Raw genomic sequence first — 21,774 nt, forward strand, 5'->3', positions numbered from 1 at the left:
GATGACGTCATAAATAAAAATTATTTAAAAATTAAAATATTATATATATCATATCTAATAATATATTGATATTAATAAAGGTATATTCATACATATTTGATGTTTCAAATATATTTAACAAGAAAATACAAAGAAATTAGAACAATCAAGTAGCAATTTATATTATTTAATAAATATTAACAAGTTTAGAATTAAAATTATGAATTTAATTGAAAAATAACATCAAATTGTAGGACAATATTTATAAAGTATCAAATATTTGAGGTATACGAATAAGTTTTAACAATTTAGGGGGCCAAAACATAATATTATAAAGTTTGAATTTTTTTTTTAAAAAATTACTGTTGAACCGGAAAAATCGGGTTTTTCCCGGTCAAACCCGGTCAAACCCGGATTTTGACCGGCTTTGACCGAGTTTTAAAATTTCCGGTTTTCTAAGTTGACTCGGACCGGCTACCTGGCCGGTTCCCGGTTCGACCGGTTCGACCGGCCGGTCCGGTCCGAGTTTGAAAACAGAGGGAGATTCGACCCCAGGACCTGACGGTCCCGAGGAAGAAGCGCCAATCACCAGTCCATTCACGTGGGGGCTACGTGGTAGATCTTATCTGCTCTCATCATCTGTGTATAGCTAATAGCACGATGGACGTGAAATATTGGCGGGCAAGATATTTTAGATTCTTTTGCCTGATCCCATGTGGACTAGGCATTAGGCAAGTGGCATTCTTCCACAAGGTATAAGGTCACTTTCGTCATTTAATTTGGCCGACCGATTAAAGTTAGAGGCGTCGTCGTCACTACGCCGTTAGACCCGGGTTACCTGTGACAAAACAAAACCACTTCACCTCCGTCTCAAACGGCGTTTGTCTGGATTTCCGACAAGACCCAAGAACTCCTCATAAAGCCGTCGGAGTCCGCCACGTGGCCCCCATAAATCTGTCCGATTTCGGGCCAAGGCTTTTATCGCCCGCCTTTAGATTTGGTCCACCTCATCGCACCCACATCATCATCTCCTGCTCCACCTCCACCTCTAGCATCTGACGTGTCACCTCCCCGACCTGCAATTTGCCCACGTCACCAGACTTGGGAAAAAAAATCAAAACCAAAAAATGAAAAAAAAATGAAAATTGCGTAAGCAAAATTTGCTCTTCAACCTCAAGTCCACCTCCTCCCGTTTCCAAGCCAGTCAAGCATATTTAGTTCAGCGCAAGAAACAAAATCTAATTCATTTTTAATGTATCTCGAGTGCCCTGATTGAACTGCAAGTAGTCTTGGTTTGATCTCTAGTTTTAGCTTCAGTTGCTTGACGGTTTTTTGCTCTGATTTTGGCTTTTGGTTGTCGGACTTCCGGATTGTGAATCGAGCATCACAGTGGTTGTCGATTATGCCCATGTGGATGAGCTCTCTTTGAAGGTTACTCTGGGTTGCCTCAAAACCATTTTCTTGAATTTCAAGCGGAGTTTCTTAGTTTTTGATTTTTCAGTTATTTTGGTTTCGCTTTAAATTCTCAGTTTATGGTCCTCATTGTCAAGCCTGTCTTTTTGTTCTTTATTCATTCTTCTTCGACGAAATTAATAGTGCTCTGATGAACTTTACTTAATCTATTTGCTGCTATGTTTTTAGAGTTTAATGTGCTTGAGATACATATTCGTTTTGGTTAAGATTAGGGTTTGAAATGTGAAGGATGAGCTGACAATCTGGAGTGTGAACTTACAGGGTATCCGTTGAACAATCGATAGGGCTGCAAGGATATGTGTGTTTAAGCTGAGAAGGGTTCGGTTTGATTTAATTTTGGATAGGACTTTTTGCAGTATTATTTCCACCCTTGACATGCCTTTTTAATAATCAGTTGATATTTGACACTCTTGCTGGTGGATTACTAGGGTTAAAAAGGTTTTGTAGTTGAAGAATTTGGATTCTTGAAGAAGAAGCTATGAGCTGTTTCTTTTTCATTGACAAGGATTTGTCAAAGGTTTTAGCAGGAGACCAAAATTGCAGCTTCCTTATCATCAATGTTTTTGAATCTGGTTGGCAGGGAGTGTTCCAATGACCGCTGATGATGCTAATGAAGAAAAAGATTCTCTCGATGAGAAGGGAGTCAGAGATGGTGGTGTGGATGTGGGGCAAAGTTCAGTTAAAAACAAGGGGTTGAAGGTTGATGGGGCTGTAAATGATGGAGTTGGAGCAGAGTTGCGAGGCCAGGAAATTCTGCATTTACAGCAGCAACAGTCTCCGGGGACAGCAGTTGGTTGGGAACGGTTTCTTCATATTACATCTATTAAGGTGCTGTTGGTGGAAAATGATGACTCCACACGACATGTTGTCACTGCACTACTTAGAAACTGCAACTATGAAGGTAGGGGAATTCAATTGCACAACATCTGCATTCTTTAAGTCCTAGTAGTCTGGGTTGAGGCTGAGATACATCTTATTTAAATCTCATCACTTTAAATTTCTGGAATCTTTACAGTAATATGTTAAACAAATACATACAAATGAAGAGGGATCTATCCTTTTCAGCAGCTACATGGCTACTTGCTGCATATGTCATTTGGACAACTAAGTAGTTCAACGTTGGGCCTTTTGTTAACTATAGGGAAAATAAATTTCATGTTGGTGTAAAGGTCTCGACTAAGTTATGCTTGTTTACAAAGCTTCTTGTTAGCCAATCCATTGTCAAAATCAATTTCTGTCATAATTTAGTAGTGTAATTCAGATTCTCTTTAGTTATTCGAAGGAATCTACTGGTTACATTTTATTTTGGGTTACAACCATGTAGATTTAAACCAAAAAAAAAAAAAAAAACGGAAACTACTTAGTTTTTCTTTTAGTATATAGTATATACAGCCAAGAAAATCTCATAATGCTTTCTGTAGTTTAGTTGCATCTCAAATTCGCTATTGTTTAGGATCCACTTAATTGCATCTTAAGATAATTTCTGTTTGATTTGAGGATGGAGAATGCATAGCCTATTGGACCCTACAGGAGGATTTCCAGCTTGGAATGATTGGTTGAAATGCGTCTTAGACAGACATCTTTATGTGTGTTAGACAACTTGCATAGAGCTTGTAAACAATTAAAACAGCAGACAATCAGCAACTACTTCAGGATGAAATGTACCTTTTATACTTTAATTAGCAAAGCTTCGGTTTGATGCTTTTTAAGTTGAAGTGGATTGGTGGTATTCAGTGCTTGCTTCAAAATTTGCAAACAGATCAGGTCAATGTAAAGCCCATGTGATACTTCCAGAATTGACCATAAACAAGCAAAAAATGTGGATTATTAACCAGTTCTGTCAGTAGATTCTGAGTTGATGCATCATAATATCACTTGGCTGACTGCAAATCAATGAGTTCCTTCACATTGAAATTGTGCTTGAAGAACTACCTTGTATGGAGTGAAAACAGTGTAGTCAGCTAAAATCTTCATCTCATTCCTCTCCTTAGATATGAAGGAGGCAACACTGAAATTTGTGGGATATTAGGTTTATCAGTTTAGCTCTAATTTGTTGTTTTTGTATGTTTTCAAACTAAATCAAAGTTATCCTCCATGTGCTAAATTAATTAGTCAGGCTCTGCTTCTTTTATTTCCTCTCACCAAGCCCTTCCCTTTGGACTTCTATATGCCATGTTTCAGGAGTCCATTTAAGCACCTTTCATTCAGTCTATGATGCATTTTGTACTATATTAGAATATGATTCAAAATTGCTTTCTTGCAGTTGTAAAAGCAGCAAATGGATTGCAGGCATGGAAAATTTTGGAAGATCTAACTAACCAGGTTGATCTAGTCTTAACAGAAGTTGTAATGCCTTGTTTATCAGGGATTGGTCTTTTATGCAAGATTATGAGCCACAGAACGCGTAATAATATTCCTGTTATTAGTATGTTCCTCCCTGTGCTTCTTATACTTCTGATATTGCTCTACACTGTTTGATTTGACTGAGTTATTACTTCTGTTGTTTTAACAACCTACCTCAATGAGATTTGTCTGCAGTGATGTCATCTCATGATTCAATGGGTTTAGTTTTTAAGTGTTTGTCAAAAGGAGCTGTTGACTTTTTGGTAAAACCCATAAGGAAGAATGAGTTGAAGAACCTCTGGCAGCACGTCTGGAGACGATGTCACAGTGTGAGTTGATATTTTTTCTGAGGCTTACTAGCTTTCATGCACTTTATGTTTTTCTGATAACTCATCTAATGGTCTTAAACATATGAGTTTTATATTTTTTCTTGCCAGCAAGCTTTTTTGATATACATAGAGATTTGGTAAATCAATAGCACAAGTTTATATTATCCTCAACCCCCACCTTTTCAATTTAACAATTTTCCCTTTTTTTTTTTCATTGAAGCTGTTTCAATTTTTTTGTCTTGGATTGTTGTTTCTACTTCTCTTAGTCTAGTGGAAGTGGAAGCGAAAGTGGTGCACAAACTCAAAAATCTGTTCATACAAAAAGTAGTGAAAAGTCGGACAACAGTGACAGCAATGATGGAGAAAATGATGGGAACCATGGATTAATTCACGGTGATGGAAGTGATGATGCAAGTGGCACACAGGTATTGGAATTTGTTCATTTTTTTTTAATTAAACAACAGGTTGTTTTACTAAAAGAAATTTTTAGCTCATCTGTTTCTGGCGATCAAGTTTTCTGGTTAAATCTTCTGATTGTTTTCTTGATTGGTATGGAAAAAAGACTTCTTGTAATGGAACAAATTTGCTTACATGTATACACTCTCTCTGCCTCTGTCTTTGATCAATCATCATACAATTGGTGTACATAATAGTGATGAAGTTTATTAGCTAAATCCTGATGGAGAATCACTAAATTTCCAATTTATTGTCTTCTTACTTGTATCCGGTGCACAGAGAACTTCTCGATCAGACGATGAAATATATCTGTTCTTCTGAAACAGAGTAGTGTTGGTTCAAATGTATTGTGAGTAACTAAAAAGTTATCCTATAAGCACAACATTCATCACATCATTGTCTATGGCATGTGCTAAGTGGTTGTGGATTGCATCTTTCAATTCAATTCCATGAATGATAAAAATGGGTCTGTTATTCGACAAGGAACTTCGTATACCATGAGAAAGTCGTTGATGCCATTTCTTGAGTTGTAAGACAATGAAATACTTGTTTTTCTCTTTATATCCTGTGTCCTTAAAAGCTCCACTGTATAGTTAATATTGATCTCTTGAGCATAACATTCATTGATTTTGACTGCATTATCTTTGGTGAGATGTAGAGGTCATGTTTTTCCTTTTTGATACGAACAATGGATTTAAGCTAATTATTCATCATGCAGATGTGAGTTAAGTGTTTCCTTTCTGAAGACTACAACTTTTTGTGGATACTGTCTCATGTCAAATGACAATGGAGTTATTTAATTTGATAAGTGGGCATAGGCACACATGTACGATTTATCTATAAATATGTACAATTATGCTATTGAGCAACTACTCTTATTCTTTGTTTCCTCAATCCCAAGGGAAGTTGTACTATCCACAACAGTCTGGCAAGTAAAAAGTAGAAAAAGAGGCCATGAATTTCAGAACAAAAGGTCTACCAATGTGTACTTGCTTAACAATTGGTTAGCCAAAAACGGTCATTGTCTCCTTATAAAGCTGTATCTCAAAAATGTGGTGGCGCATATGATATTGCAGTTCCAGTAGCATGTATACATAGAATATTATTGTACTATAGTGTTGCTTGCATGCTTAATCTGTGGCCTTAATTAAGACATAAGTAGTAACTTTTCTGTGCAGAATGAAAATGCTTGAGTGTTTGAGTCAAATTTATTTTAAACTCCTTCCTTGCAGAGTTCTTGGACAAAACAGCCTATAGAAGATGACAGCTCTCAAGCAGCTTCTCCAATTTGTCATGTAGCTGACTGTCCATCCAGTGTCCATGCCCATGTTAATCGACCAATTGCTGAAAGTTCCAGTAACAAGAGGGTGCATATAACTGCAAAAATGGAGGACCAAGAGGAAGAAAAGTCTGGTAATGAATTTTTGTATTTTCTTTTGCAAATTGATTTCTTTCCTTCCCTAGCCTAATAACAGCCTTCATGTCTACCTCTTTCAAATTATGAACAGTATACAAGGGCCCTTTCCCAGGCATGCCTAATAATTTGGAAACAGAACCTGAAAACCCAATTGATATCGTTCCACAGATCAGAAATGCAAAACAGCATATTCTGCTGGAAATTCCGTCAATTTATAGTAGTGCTAGGATAAACAGAGGACAGGCAAATCCCACTGATAAATTGAGGTCCAACATGCACAGTGTGGTCAACATTGAAATTTCTCATCCTCAGCTGAGAGACAGAGAACTTGAGCCTCCTACAGAATTTGCAAACAAACTGGAAGTCAACGGCTCAGATGATGGTAAACAGGCTGCCATAGAACTCAGTTTAAAGCAGCTCAGAGGCATTATAAATGCTGGAAACACTATTCAAGATAACCACAGTCCTTTGAAACATTCTGAGCTTTCAGCCTTCTCAAGGTTCGTTTGGAGAGTGGAAGGAATCAATTACTTTGAATAGTTCTGTGATTGAACGCAATCGAATTGCAATGTGAAATTTGAATTCCTGATAATCATCCTTTTGTTGGTTGATGTAACTTTGCAGATATAATACGTCATCAAGCACCGTTAGGGCCCCTAATGGAATTACAGGAAGCAGTTATGTGATTGATAATAGCCAAGAAGTTGCAAAGAGGGACACAGGATGTGAGCATTCAAATGGCAATCTTATCTGCCCTAGTTCAAAAGTAGTGAGCAGTAACATAGACATGGGCTCTACAACGAATAAATTTGCTCTGAACCCGCTATTTTTTACTTCAGAAGCAACATCAGCAATTAACATTTTGCACCGTACGTCTGCTTTTACAATTGTTAAAACTGACCAGGTAAATGCTCCACAACCAACCAACCAACTTAAAGCCACCGACATGCATGCCTCATCGATGCTGTCTCCAGCAAGAGCCATGCAGCACCATCCTCATCACCACCACTACTACCATCACCACCATCACCATCATTTCCACAAATCCGAACCCCAACTGGAATTGTCCAATCATGATCAAGAATCGGTGAAAAAATCAACTGTGGATACTCAACATTGTGGTTCGTCAAATGTTTTAGGTGCACCTGCTGATGGAGACCCTGCAAATCTTCGTTTAAACAGAAGCACCTCAGGAAGTAATTACGGAAGCAATGTACAGAATGCAATTAGCGCTGCCATGAATGCTGGGCCGACTAACGGAGAAAGTGATATGGATTTAGGTGGGAGAAATGGAACTAGAGATGCTAATGGAAGTGGTTGCGAAAACAGGGTCGAAAACAAATTAGTACAGAGAGAAGCAGCCCTGTTGAAGTTCCGGCAGAAGAGGAAGGAGAGATGCTTCAAGAAAAAGGTAGAAGTTGTGATCCTAATAGCCTTGAGTAGTCAATTTTTTGGGAGTCAATTGAGATCCATAATTTGCCTTTTGTGATAGCAAAATCTGTCTCTGCAATGGACCTGTTCTCAGTTTCTTCAAATCAGCTTCTTGTAGCTTTTGTAAGCCAAAAATTGTTGAGGTTTTTCATTTTTCTTTGGACTTCTAGTTTTGGTTTGTTTTAAATTGAAAAAAAAAAGGCGTTATATGAGACAGCCTTGAGAGTATTTCTCGGAAACAGCTTTTCCAAACTTTTAAGATGAGTATATGTCTCAATAGTTTGAAAAGCTTTTTCAGAATCACTTTGCTGTAATCAGCTAGGCAAAAGCATTATCGATCAAGACCCTCTGTTAAGCAGCAAACTTTTGTGATTGATTTTGGTCTTTAGTAGAGTCTAGTGAGGTTTTGTGATAAGAATTCGATCATAACAGCAGTTGTAGATGGGGTTTTAATGATAAGATTTGCACTATGATAATATTTGTGGCATGAATGGTTTCAGGCAGAAAGTGTCAAAGACTAATTTGTGGAGTTGATGAAGTGCACAAGATCAGTAATTTGACAGTTTTTTGGTGGCCTACAGTTACTCACCGAAGGTGTCTAGTGGAGAATAGGGAACAGGACAAATTTGTTTCATTTTGAGTATGATAGGCATGAGATCTAGGTTAGAATTTCATAATCATAGCAAGGATAGAACAATTGCTAGAGTGCTGGGTTTCTGTGTCCTATTCTGTCCAGATTGGTTTTCTTAGTGATGAAATTTTCTTGCTGCTAGTGTTGGAAGGTTATTATGATTGCCATAATAAAATGTAATAACACGAACACTAATTTTGTCCTAATTTGTGGAGTTGATGAAGTACTCAAGCTCAGTAATTTGATGTTTTTATGGTTACTGGATAAGGTATCTAATGGAGAATATGGAACAGGACAAATTTGTTCCATTTAGAGTACGATAGGCATGAGATCTAGCTTAGAGTTTCATAGTCATATCAAGGAATGAACAATTGCTAGAGTGATGGGTTTTCCATGTCATATTTTGTCCAGATTGGTTTACTTAGTGATAAAATTTCTTGCTTCTAGTGTTGGAAGGCTACTATGATTCCATGGTCAAATGTAATTACACGGATATTAATTTGTCCTTCCATTCTTTCTTCACCAGGTTCGTTATCAGAATAGGAAGAGACTAGCGGAACAGAGGCCTCGTGTTCAAGGGCAGTTTGCAAGACAAACAGACCATAACAACTCAAATGAGTGACTGACTTAATTACTCACTAGTCTTCTGCATGCATGCAAAAGCTGGTCATTTTAGGGTAAGATACTTTATTAGTTTGGAGCTCAAGCAATTTGAACTTTTGTTAGCTTGATCTGTATCTATGCTAATAGCAATTATAGAACATTGTCTCTTTCTGGAATAGTCTTTTTTTCCTGAAAGATAATTGAGTTGTTTGTGTTGTATAAACGTGCTTTATGGTAACGGAGATCATATTTGTACATCAAGGTATTTATACTCTGCCTTTTGAATTGTATTTTTTTTTTTTACATTTTCTACGTAGTTTGGGTATACTCTCTTAATTCTTCTGTGGAGAAACCTCTAGTAGTGCCTTACCAAGCCATAGTTTTTCAATAAAAAACCAGAGATATTGATCCTTAATACATGAAAAAGTTCCCCTTTAAGTGTATAGATTTATATCACATAAAATGGCTCAGCTGTGGATTCGCCCCAATTGGAAACATAGCCAGTTAGATACCAACTAGTTCAATTGTGAAGCGTATAGTGCTTGATATGATTAGTAACCTGTTTGTAACATGACAGAGTTTGCATAAGCAAACATTATGAGCATGAATCTCTCTAGTCATATGATCATGACAAGTTTCCAAGATTGAGGAATAGGCGTAGTAATCCTATAATGACCTAAACCTACCTGTTACCTCTTTAAGTTTTGTGAGAATTCGGGACTGAATGGACCCAACTTTCTTACTGGCTTTGCGCCTTCAAGTGCCACAATGCATGATTACATCTTTTGTGAGAATTCGGGAGTTGGAGCCCTAACATTTTTTATCATCTGATATGTTGGAATATACTCGATGTGTTGGGAAGGACTGCGTCTCTCTACACCTCAATCTTGGTTAGGACTGTAAATGGAGCTCTTAGTTGGACTGCAATTGACAGCAGGCTTCCTGCCTTGCTGAAAAAAATTCGAGGACAATAATTGCATTACAGATGCTGCAGACACGACGTAAAGGCCTGAGATTTCAAGAGATGGCAAGTATCCGCTTTTCAGGGATGACTATATCTTTTATTTAGGGGATAAAGTTCACATTAGAATGAAAGAATGATTTACATTAAAATGGTCTCTAGATGCCTGTAAGTTACAGCGTCTGGAATCTTGATTTTTTCTTCATTTCTATAGGTTGTGCATGCTGATCTTGAAATTCTGTAAGGACGTCCCTTACCTGGGAAATGCTAATTTCTAAGTCCATCGCGTGTGTTCGAGCGTCCTTGCTTTATGGGTTTTGCGGCATGCCTTTAATTGCAAAAACTCATTATTATTAACTCGATAACTCTGCAGAACAGATGAAGACTGATATCTCCAATGCATGCACCTTTTTCTCTTCTTTTGATGTTTTCCTTTCATTTTGTTCAGCAGAAAGTACCAATATATAGGCCCCTGTCTAGCAAATACGCCTTATCCTCACGTATTGGTATTTTCTGGAAGGAAGGTAGGAAAATTGTACACGCTGTGACTTTGAAATTCACAAACTATCGTTAAAGATGAATACAATCTCAAGCATACTGCTATCACGCCAGTCTTTAATTCTTTGGGGAAGTTATATTTACGTGTTCCTGTGGAAGTAGAGTAGTGTGTGTGTGTGTGTTTTTTTTACGGTATTTTTATAATTTAATTTATTCTAATTTACAGAAATGAAGGACCTAAAGAAACAAAGAGATTAATAAGGATAAGAATCTGATCAGTAGCAGCAATAGTGTGCTTGCTGCTCTATTTCTACAGAGAAGAAGTGACGAATGTCGGCTGATTTGGTAGAATGGGAATAATTGTCCGCATGGACCTTATCTTATCGTATTGCAAATACTTCCATTTGATGTGAGTGGAAGAAAAGCAGAAACAAAACCTGGCCCAAAGTAATGGTTAAAGGATACGTCGTGAGTGAAAATTTTTGTCTACCGGTCATGTGGTCACGTGTCGCCCAATAGCGCCCGTAAGTTTTTCCAACTAACGTTCCTCGAATCTTTGGTCTTCTCGTCTCACCTACTCTTCAATCTCTTCACGCTTGCTTTGTTCATTTTCTATGAGGTAAATCAAAAGCTTAAAAAATCTCTTTATATTAAAATTTAAGATAAATCTTTTATGCACTGACAGTGCATACACTAACTAACTAGCAGATCTACATGCATGTCACATATATAAAGTTTGATCATCAACTTCAAATTCAAATAACATGACATTTATTCAATTCTGTAAGTGTATACATTGACTGACTGCCTGCCGGCCAATGTATAAAAGATTGATCCTAAAATTTATTGGGCTCTTCTGTATCCGCACAAAAATGTTTTGTGAGCAGATTGATTGGGTGGGGAATTTTGATCAACTATCGTGTTTAGGGTCATGTTTTGATCGGATTGTGCGAATTTTCATCATTAAGAGGCGTAAGAAACCTTTGCAAGAATTAAGAATCAACATATTATTAACCAAACTAAACAGACAAATACGGAAAAGTTTTCCAAAAGCGTTCAACAAAAGAAAGTGGCGAACCGTATCTGATTAAGTGTGAACATTTTCAGGAAAGAAAGAAAGGGATTGAAAATCTAGCTGGAGGGCAACTAGCTTTTTTGAAGTGAAAACAGAGGGGTGAAAAAATTTATGGCCCTTGTGGACGATGGCCTCTAGTTTGTATATGGACATGGTATATTGAAATTGTATTTGTATATAAAATATACGTCTAAACAATGAGAACGCAATTCTGTACCTCAAAAAAAAAAAAAAATCTTCCAAGGAAATAAAGGCTTTTTATTTTTATTTTTACGGAAAAGTAAAATGAAGGACTCTAAGCTCCCAATTGCTATACGCATACCTAAGTTTCATACCATGCATATTCTGAATATCAAGTTTCAAGAATTTTGTTTTCTTTTTTTGATGAGGTGAATTAATGTAGTCAGTTTCTATGCTCTAGTTGCATGGTATACTAGTCCGAAGCAGTCAAATTCTTGAGAGTGTGCTCTACTTTTTTTTTTTTAACTAAATTTTGGTTGTTATATATAAAAAAAAATAAAAAATTTTGGTCATTACTTTGTCACGTAACCTTTTATAGTTTTTTCCAGGAATCGTTCGTGTAATAATTCCTTAAACACGCTTTCGCGTCAGTTATGTAAACCCCTCGTAGTTTGGATAAAAGTGTAAATGTTAGTTTTTTCGTTAAACTAACGGTAAATAATAAAAAGTCAAAATTAAACTAATAAATTGACAATTTCACTATTTTCTTTTTCCTTCTCTCTCTCTCTCTGTCTCTGTCTCCATATATATGTGTGTGTGTGTGTGTGAAGAAAAGATATGATTTTGAAAACCTATACTTTGACATACAAAATATTAATTTTATCCAAATACAAAAGAGTTGGAAGGAAAATAAAAAATAAAAAAATAGAAAACAAAAAATATCAAATCCTTTTGACAACATATATCATTATAGTTTTTAAAATAAATCTTTTGTGATATTTTCTATTTTTTATTTCAATTTCTTCTTTTTTATATTTGAAGGGAAAAAAAAGAAGTAATGAAAGGATAAATTTGTTAATTTAATAGTTTGATTTTGACTTCTTACTATTGACCGTTAGTTTTTAAATCAAATCAGGGTTGTATGACAAAATACCAAATTACAAGAAGATAAAAGGTAAGTTACCCTCAACGTTTTAACCCAGCCTAGTTATGGTTAATGTGTAACCTAGTTTTCCAACACACACACACACATTTTCATTCGACGTCAATTCATCCATCCATGCACACAGACTTAATTACCAGTCTTTCCATTTTTTTCAATGGTTTAGCTTGTCTTCTGCAATCTGCTCGTTCGGTGCCGCCCTCCGTCGTTTCAATTTGTGATAGGCAAATTAAGAGAGGGAGGATGCGAACTGGACAAACGTAGAATTAATGGCTGCCTGCTGGTGCAGACTGCAGACGCACTAGTATGTATTACCTTAGGCTAGGGACCAACATTAACGTGTACACGCTGCTGCTCGAACGTCGTATGAGTAGGTTTTTTTTTTTTGGCTTTGTACGAGGAGGTTGACTTATCATATGCAAAGATTAAAAGGAAAAAAAAAATAGATTCGAGAAATCCCCAATGAACAATTATTGCCCTGCCCCTTGTAAGTTGTGATGTATGATTGGATTTGGTGTGGTAGCCTTTAATTGTTGTGTTTTTGGTCAAATTTTGATACTTCTTTCGTCTCGTGGCGTGAAGATAAGCTTATTTTTTTTTCACACAGATTAACAAATTTAATTAATATAGTTACAACAATTTAAAATCGAATCATATTTATTCGGTAAATTTATGTATACCAAAAAAATTTATAGGGATAATATCAAAAACCTTCCCTCAGGTTTCTCTTAATATCACCTGATACTCCTAAGGTTTCAAAAATATCACTTACCTCTCTTACTTTAGTTATTTGTGTAACAAAATTTTTAAAAATCCTAAACTACCCTTTCACTTGCTAAATAAAAATGTTCCTAAGTCACTTTGTTCACTTCAAGAAAACCATCACTTCAAAAGCAATCTCTCGTAGTACTACTACATCACAATGCTATACCCCATAAAAATATAAATTTGAAAAATAAAAATGATATTTGAAAAGAAATACATTTGTATCAATTTAATTCGATATGCTCAAAATCGATTTCTTATGAATTTACATTTTTTCCACCATGTTCTTAACCCTTGCTCAAACCATTAAATTATACCAATTATTATAAAAATCAACTCAAAATAAGTAAATAAATAGTACCCCCACTTTATCACAATCACAAAAAGTAAAAGATAAATAAAATTTAATTTATTATAATTTATAACATAATATTGCATATTCATCCAAAAATATATGAGTAAGAGAGAATGATGGAAAAAAGAGAAAAAGAAGAAAGTGACTTCCATTTATTTTTTTTTTAAAAATTTTTGAGCTTCATTTATTTAATATGTTGTAAATTATGTGTTAAGTGAGGGTTAATATACTCTTTTGATAATTATTAGGGGAGGTAAGTGATATTTCTAAAACTTCAAGGGTGCTAAGTGATATTAAAAAAAACCTCAAGGGAGGTTTCTGATATTATATGTGTAACAAAGTCATACGACGGTACATCAAATCATGCATCATTTGTATTTATTTGCCCCTGGACCGAAGTATGTTGGTAAAATGGATATTTTGGCCGACAAAAGTCAAACGCTAGTACTTTTTTTTTTTTTTTCCCGACACAAGGATGTCCGGATTCATCTTTACGGGGCTCGATTAATCCCCTGTGATTCAGGTCCGGTGTTCCAATCCGGCCCGAACACGTTAAATGCGCGGAAAAATCCAGCGGAGCGGAGACTCGAACTTGTGATCTCAAGGTTCACTGGTGAGAAGCGCTGCCGCTGGATCATTCACGCAGGATCAAACGGTAGTACTAACTATATTAAATGTGACAAAAGTTACGATTAAAATGGCACAGTAACATAATAAATTTTTTTCAAGCTGTTTTGGGAGACTGAAAGACAATAATAATATGTGACGTTGGGCTTGGGTTTACTGCACTCCCCTTTATAGGTGGAAATTTGTAAACCCTCTGGCTCTAGTAAGTAGTACAGCGTGCTTGTACAGTAGTACAGGGATGGAAAGGGATACTGGACTGGGTGTAGGAATAACGTGCAGTCAAAACAGCCGCAGCTAACAAGACAGTTAGTTGGGAACGTATGGATTTGGTCCTAAAGAAGCTGTGAAGCGTTTTATATGCCTATGGTGGTATGTTATGGGGGTTGGGGTATGTAGTTAACATCCAGACGCCGGGCTTCCAACCAACCAGTCAGACGTTTTGCTTCATTCTTCAATGCCAAGAATATCAAATACGTCTTCTGATGCTAAGTGATTCTTCTTCTTCTTCTTCTTTTTTTTTCTTCCCAAGCAAAATTCAAAGCCATAATCCTCCGTCGTCCATGTTCTAATCTTCAACCAAAATATTTCCTTCAGATTTTTCTGTTACTACATCCCCCGTCCAGCGAGAGCTCTCTTGCTTCCTGGCTAACCTGCTTCATTTGTAGTTTTAGCTGCGGCAGCTGCTCCATAGCGATTACGAGAAAATACATAATAGACTTTTGTTTTTATCGTCTGTCTGAATCATTCCTCGTTTCTCTACTGCATAGATTTAGATAAGGTAAAACTTCAAAAGCCCGAGAAACTTTTTCTCTCTTAAAACTTCTGCATAGTCTTTCTTCCTTTCTTTCTGTTGTCGGCTTCTCTTTTTTAGCCCAAAAAGGAGGTGCCTGTTCTTGAAATCTGGATTTGTCAAGGTATATTATAGATGCCATCTCTTTTCATGTGTGTGTGTGTGTCACTGCATGTGTGAATGATTGCTAGTTTTGGTTTTGTCCTTAGCCCATTGATTAAATTCTGGGGATATAATGCTGTTCCCTTTGGATGATAAAACCTGAGAGATAAACAGTCCCTTTGGATGCTATAACATGAGACATAAACACTCTCATGAGACTCAGATGACCACGGCTACCTGGCTATTACCATTCTTCTTTGTTTCTTATCCTTTCTCTTGCAATTGGGTGCTCACTAACAAGAGCTATTGACTTCTTTTCTGTGAGTTATACATGCATTTTTCCTTTTTCCATCTTGGAATCATTGATATTGGTTTCTATCTCTTATCTCTTTGTTCAGACGTTCATTTTCTTTCTGGAGATACAAATTCTCCCCTCGTGTAGGCAAGCGTAGTTTATGACTAGTCTTTGAACTTTGCATCTTTCGTCGTCTTTGATTGATATATTGATAATTGGCTGGCATTTCTGGGTGCAAATCTGCAAGTGTGGTGTGAACCTGGTGCTCCCTTTTCAATCTTTCTTTTTCCTTTTTCCCCCCTAATTTGTATGAGATGTTGATAAGTTGACAGTAATAAACTATTGTGCCCTACATTTGTTGATGCTTCTTGGAGGAATAAGACTCTTTTTAATTTAGTTCAAATAAAACAGCTGACAAGTGTGGATTCAATGTCTTTTTCCCGATAGATGGAATGCAAGATGATTTTGGCCGGCACTTTCGGTAACATGAAGAATCTTAACGAATCAATGCAGTTCTTGGTAGAAGAAAACTGATGTCATTCATGTTCCTGGAGACACTGACTCCCGCTTGTTACGTGTACTGAAGATGGAAATTAAAGAAACAGAGAAAGTGGCCATCGCAAAGCCCGTAGCATCAAGACCTACTTGTTCCAGTTTTAAATCCTTCTCTGAGCTTCTTGCCGGTGCCATCAACGCCTCACCCTCTAGCACATGTTCTGAAGCTGCGGTAACAGCCATTAGACCGAGGACGGTGAGGTTCAAGCCAGCAATGGACCATCCTTCGGCTGGAGTGGCTGCTTCCCAGGTTATCAATTCTCCTCGCATTAATTTACTGCATTTTTTTCCCGCAAGACGTAGATATCTTACTGTTACATATCTTCTGATTCCAGGCTAATCTATGTGGGGCTGCTGTTTCTTCTCCCACTGCTAAGGACTTGAAAGCAGACGGGAAATGCAATGTGGTGTACAAACCTATGGCCAAGCTCGTCTCCAAGACAACAGTTTCTCTCTTGGCAAATATGGTCAGTATTCAATATTCACACTACCGAAATTACAGAGCCCCCAACCTCCCCTCTCCCTGTCTGTGCATGTGTGAGGATCATGACATAACTCCAAACTGCATCATAAATGTATTACAACTTTGTCATTTAGATCTAATCTATGTTAGCATTCTCCAAAAATCTATCTTGACAAGAATGGCCGGTGAAACTATTCTTTTAAATTCTTATGCATCTGTGGAGTCGGGACTTAGTTATATATTGGCGTCTTGTACAGCGAAGTGCCAATTTATTTCAGGAACAGGAATTAGCTGAAGTTGAGGCAAATTTCCAACTACCAAACCTAGTCAAACCTCAATGTGATAATAGATCAGAGCTTCATCAGAATTTCCTATCCGCGGCACAAAAGAATAAAAGAGTTGAACCCTCGAATGTGACAACACAGAACCTGGAAGAGGATCAGAGATCGTTAGCTCACACGGCAAATGGGGATCGTCCTTCTTATGATGGATATAATTGGAGGAAGTACGGACAAAAGCAGGTTAAAGGAAGCGAATATCCAAGAAGTTATTACAAGTGCACACATCCAAATTGTCCTGTGAAAAAAAAGGTTGAGAGATCATTAGATGGTCAGATTGCAGAAATTGTCTACAAGGGTGAGCATAGTCATCCGAAGACGCAGCCTGTAAGACGTAACTCCTCCGATGGACATTGGCAAGGAACTTCCGGGAATGAATCAAACAATCCCCTATGCAGAAACCAACATAGTGACAAGAATGAATGTTATGAAGGCACCATGGAAAATCCAAATGAATTTGGTTTTTTAGCCCATTCAAGTTATTCGGGAGGAGCTCCATCATGCATGCACCCTACAAATGGAGCATCCAATTTTGGTGTCTCAAACCTTGATAATTCATCTTGCCACAGCGGGGAGTTTGACGAAGGGAGGGAGGGACTGGAGGGAGAGACAGATGGACCGAAAAGGAAAAGAAGGTAAGGGATATATACACTTCAAATAGCAAGCAGATCATACTGAATTGCTTGTTTTAACATGGATAGGCTCTTCCTAGTTAGTCTGCTGATCTGTACAGGGAACTTCTTTTCCGTTTCTTGTCTCACTTTCAAGCCTATTTGCTCTGCATGAGCATATGGGATGCCAGTGAATTTTCTCACGCGCTTTGACTTTCAAAATTCATGAAATAAATTTTATAAGAGTATGACTAGCCTCTTGATTTTCAGGAAAAACGACAACCAATCGAATGTAGCAGGCACAGCAGCTGAAGGAGCACAAGAGCCTCAGGTTCTTGGTCAAAACTCCACTGATTCTGAAATCATAAGAGATGGATTTCGCTGGAGAAAGTATGGGCAAAAAGTTGTGAAGGGAAATCCATATCCAAGGTTAATGCCAAGTCATGATATTCTGCACGCATTTTAAATTTCAAGAATTTACATATGACCGTATCTTTTACGTACAAGAATTACTTTGGGCATTGCAATGGTGCACACAAGGTAGGCATTTGTCATCTTTCCTGACACTTTTTTCGGGTCGTTTTATATTTGGAGGATGCAAATCCATGGCTATATCCTTGGTTTAAGGCTTAGTTACTTCAAAGCAGTAACGGCACAAAAGGAGGAGATAATATGCTATAAAGTTATGATGATTTTAAAGCTCTCCTGTTTGCTTTATCGCTAATACTAGTGATAAAAGGCTTTTGGACGACACGTAGTGATGATTTTTTAGGGGGAGCCTCTCCCCCCTAAAGAGACTGTGTTTTTTGGGTTAGCAGGTACATAAATCTTACTAGACCAAGGGAGTGTTTTGGCATAACTCTAAAATTGTTTTTGTTACAGGTGAAATTTGAACCCTCACATACAGCTTAATGAGGGATTTAAGACCCTCCCTGGTAGCCACTGAGCCAAGCTCAGTGGTTAATGATGATGAAGTTATCTTTTATAAACAAGTAGGAGTAGCTAATATATTTTTGCTATTTCATACCTTTCATCCTATTGGTCAGGTTAGAACTTAATTTGTGTATATGTATCATATGTTTTACTTACAAATCTCTAAAGACAACTTTAAACGGTGTGCCTGCTGCAGGAGTTACTATAGGTGTACCAGTCTCAAGTGCAATGTGCGCAAGTATGTGGAGAGAACGTCGGATGATCCAAATGCCTTCATGACGACTTATGAAGGAAAGCACAACCATGAGATGCCAACAAAAAGCACAAGTTCTTTGGCGGCTAAAACTAGTACAAAGGCCTTAGGTACCCAAAAAAATATATCTTGATTAGCTCATTGGGAGAGAGGGCTAAATTGCCAAGGCAATAGTTGGTACATGGAAGTGAGGAGGTCATAGGGCTCATAAGGGTCTTCAATTGGAGGTTTTGTGGCAGAAGTTGCTGCTTGTTGTGGGAAGACTTTTAGTGTTTTATCTGCTTTAATTCGCGGTGAATCCAATGATAGATAAGTAGTGTCGGTATACCAGAGTGGCAGGCTAAGCGAGAATTTCTCCTTAGACAAACGAAATACCGTGTCATCTCGCGTCATTTAGCAGTATTTGTGTCGGCTCCGGCGAGATCTGTGTTGCACTGTTTTCTAATAGTGTGAAGGAAAACACAGCGTGCTGCATAGTCTTCTGCATACACGAATTTGTAGTCTGTATTCGGTCAATTCCTGACAGTAGAAAGCTTATTTGGTATTGTCATCAAAATCAGCAGATGTAATCTTGATAATGATGTGCTTGCATGATGATTTCAAGTTCTTGATTGGGTGAACCTACTAACTAATCAAGAGCTAGAACATGTTAGAATTTTGTGACTGTAGTTTTACCAGAGGATTCTGTAACCGCGTGGAGGACCTGTAGTAGCTAATTATTACCTCAAATCAAGGTTGCCTCTTCCGGCGCAACCTAATTATATGTCCAGAGTCCAGTCCCATGATTTTGTTCCCTTCCTACCCCGTAAAAAGCTTACAAAACAGGTTCATGTTCTCTTGAAAAATTAAAAGTTGAAGACTAATTGACTTGCTAAATTGTCATTGTTACTGGCTTAATTGCGTGATGATCTGAAAGTTCAGATTTGTTTATATTGCTTCCGGATCCACTGGTAGTATATGTTGTTTTTTTTCTTTTGTCCGAAACAATAACTGTTGTATAACCCATTCTATCGTATATTAAGGAAGGAGAGGGATTGAAAAGATCTGAAGATAATTCAGAAGGACTAAATCACCACCGAACCAAACGAGTGCACTAATCTATATTTTTTTAAATTGAATCATTTAATATGACAATTGATAGAAGATAAAGTTTGAATCTCCGTCCGCCCCACCAAACTTTAATACTTTGGCGGGAGTTTGGGCTGGTGCTTGTACATGGAGGGGACTGTTGTATGTGGTTGTTGGCATGTCATATTTAGGCATTACTGTAGCTCTGTGTGTATGCGCGTTTATATATATACTAGTTTTTAAGCCCTGACGCCATGCGTCAGGTAGCTGAGACTCATTATTTTGCTGTTATATTTGTGTTTTTTTTTTCTTTGTTAGATATAGTAGTCATGTCACATGTGTGTTTTTCCCTAATTGCACAAATAAACATGACTTTAAAATCAAGTTATCTTACATTCTTAATATAACATTAATCAGTAAGTAATGCCTAAAATTAAGCAAAACTAAAAGGCATGATTGTTTAACATTCTTAATGTAGCATTAATCAGTAAGTAATGCCTAAAATTAGGTAGAACTAAAAGGCATATGGCTATACATGTCTCCTAATCAGGATTTCATATTGGATCTTATTTTTTTTGTTGCAATTCAGATGATTGTTTGATTGATAGATTAAAAGTGTTCAAGAATGGCGGGAGCAACAATGGTTTCTTTGGACAGGACATCATTTATTGAAAACTAGGAGGAGAACACCGCGCGATGCGCGGTGAAAATTTTCATGTTTGCCCAGTTATGCTTGGTACATAATTAAATTTCTAGTTTGCCCAATTATTTAGGTTTTTCCAGTTATACAAAATACATAATTGTTGCAAATTATATTAAGTTGAATCATAAATATTGTATTCATCCATTCAAAATTAGATAAAGCTGTATCGTATTTATCCATTCAAAAGTTTCTAAAACAATTAACAAGAGTAATTTTCACTGAAACTGTAACTGTGAAGTGCATCCATATTAGCAGACTTGAGGAAATGGACTCTCATTTAGAAACAAAACGAAAAGTATAATTGCAAGTTACAGGACTTGCTGGATTTCTTTCTCCACCAGATTTTACCATTAGAAAGCAGTATCAGTACAACATTCTTAATGTTCCAAAAGGTATAAATTATAAAAATACAAAAAGGCTATGAAATGCCCTTTTTCTCTCAACTACTAAAACCCATGAAGACTCCTTTTTTTAATGTAAATAGTAAGAGATACAAGACTCAAACACAATCGGGAGTGAAAAACTGCATATGCTTCCAATCTGTGATAAGATAACAAGTCGTTATCTCAAGTTTAGAACCTTATTGACATAACAAATGAGATATGATAAAGCAAATGAAATAGATATATAATGGAAATATTTTTGGCGCATAATAACAGCAAAGAAAGGTATTAATACTTTCAAAATGGCATTTGAGGCCAAAATATTCATCCACCGACCCAACAAATTTTATCACTTTAATCTTGTTTTCCTACACCAGTTGAAACCTATTCAAAACTATTTTTGAATCTTGGAATTAAAATCACCAAAAGCCGAAAGAAGTTCAATTTCTTTGGAATTCATAAAAGGCAGAGACATCAAGAAAAGAATATAGGAACTTGTAGAATAGAAGACTTGCAACTATTATTTTTTGAACTAATTTTGACTATTTAAATAACATAAAGTAAGAACTCAGCAAGGAGGCTTCATACTCTTGTTTCATCAAATATAATAAAAATATCTCTACACTTAAAGTCACCAAGCAGATACACAACTATTTATTTGGTTGAGTTAGACTAAGTATAAAAATTGTGTATCTCATGTTTAAAGGTTTGAAACTGCACACTTGTCAAATGGATTTAAATGAAATTTTGCATTCCCACTTGTGCTCCCAAAAAAAGGACAAGATAACAATCAGCCAATATTCTGCACCTTTTGTCATTACTTATGGGTTGTATATAAGTTCTTACTTGAATTCGAGAAAAGAAGAAAGAAAAAAAAATTTGTATAATACATACTGTATAAAAAAGTCAATAAAAAAGAAAATGACAACTTCTTTAGTACTACAATTTAAATATGTTTCACCTTTTTGAAAAAGACATTTTTTAAACCATTTCAGCCATCTAATTAGTTAAACCACTTCGTAAATTGTCAAGTCCTTGTGCTCCAATGAAACAGCAAAAGTGGCACGCCACTTAAGTTCCCAATTTATATTAAATCTACCATAGAAATTTTCTCGGCCTGATTTTTGTGCTTATTTTGGTAGCCAAATTTTTAAAGTCAATGATTAAGAAACTTAATTTCATAGCACACCAAACATCTTACTAAAGCAAGCAGC

General features: G+C 36.6%; 2 protein-coding genes across 9 annotated transcripts; both read left to right on the forward strand.

Moving 5' to 3' along the window:
- Positions 1–876: 876 nt before the first annotated feature.
- On the forward strand, positions 877–9,925 carry LOC140003777 (two-component response regulator-like PRR73). Of its 5 annotated transcripts, XR_011815664.1 has the most exons (11): positions 879–1,410; positions 1,714–2,353; positions 3,716–3,877; positions 3,991–4,124; positions 4,391–4,549; positions 5,813–5,993; positions 6,089–6,497; positions 6,622–7,408; positions 8,586–8,736; positions 9,525–9,689; positions 9,838–9,925. XR_011815664.1 is itself a non-coding variant. In XM_072052083.1 (10 exons), the coding sequence occupies exons 3-10, from the start codon at positions 2,044–2,046 to the stop codon at positions 8,679–8,681; spliced, it is 2,238 nt and encodes a 745-aa protein (XP_071908184.1). In that variant the 5' UTR covers positions 877–1,410; positions 1,714–1,770; positions 2,033–2,043; the 3' UTR covers positions 8,682–8,919. The 5 variants fall into 5 exon arrangements, 3 of the variants coding, with proteins under 3 accessions (XP_071908184.1, XP_071908183.1, XP_071908185.1); XM_072052083.1 differs by lacking the exons at positions 9,525–9,689; positions 9,838–9,925 and having other exon boundaries at positions 877–1,410; positions 1,714–1,770; positions 2,033–2,353; positions 8,586–8,919; XM_072052082.1 differs by lacking the exons at positions 9,525–9,689; positions 9,838–9,925 and having other exon boundaries at positions 878–1,410; positions 1,714–1,807; positions 2,033–2,353; positions 8,586–8,919.
- A 4,535-nt stretch (positions 9,926–14,460) lies between these two features.
- LOC113697267 (WRKY transcription factor 44) lies at positions 14,461–18,962 on the forward strand. Of its 4 annotated transcripts, XR_011815665.1 has the most exons (7): positions 14,461–14,844; positions 15,701–16,058; positions 16,144–16,275; positions 16,529–17,244; positions 17,491–17,649; positions 18,103–18,266; positions 18,350–18,508. XR_011815665.1 is itself a non-coding variant. In XM_027216817.2 (6 exons), the coding sequence occupies exons 2-6, from the start codon at positions 15,840–15,842 to the stop codon at positions 18,537–18,539; spliced, it is 1,395 nt and encodes a 464-aa protein (XP_027072618.2). In that variant the 5' UTR covers positions 14,463–14,844; positions 15,701–15,839; the 3' UTR covers positions 18,540–18,962. The 4 variants fall into 4 exon arrangements, 3 of the variants coding, with proteins under 3 accessions (XP_027072618.2, XP_027072616.2, XP_027072617.2); XM_027216817.2 differs by lacking the exon at positions 18,103–18,266 and having other exon boundaries at positions 14,463–14,844; positions 16,550–17,244; positions 18,350–18,962; XM_027216815.2 differs by lacking the exon at positions 18,103–18,266 and having other exon boundaries at positions 14,464–14,844; positions 18,350–18,962.
- Positions 18,963–21,774: the final 2,812 nt, after the last annotated feature.

Source organism: Coffea arabica, chromosome 6c, assembly GCF_036785885.1.
Source record: "Coffea arabica cultivar ET-39 chromosome 6c, Coffea Arabica ET-39 HiFi, whole genome shotgun sequence".
Lineage (NCBI taxonomy): Eukaryota > Viridiplantae > Streptophyta > Magnoliopsida > Gentianales > Rubiaceae > Coffea > Coffea arabica.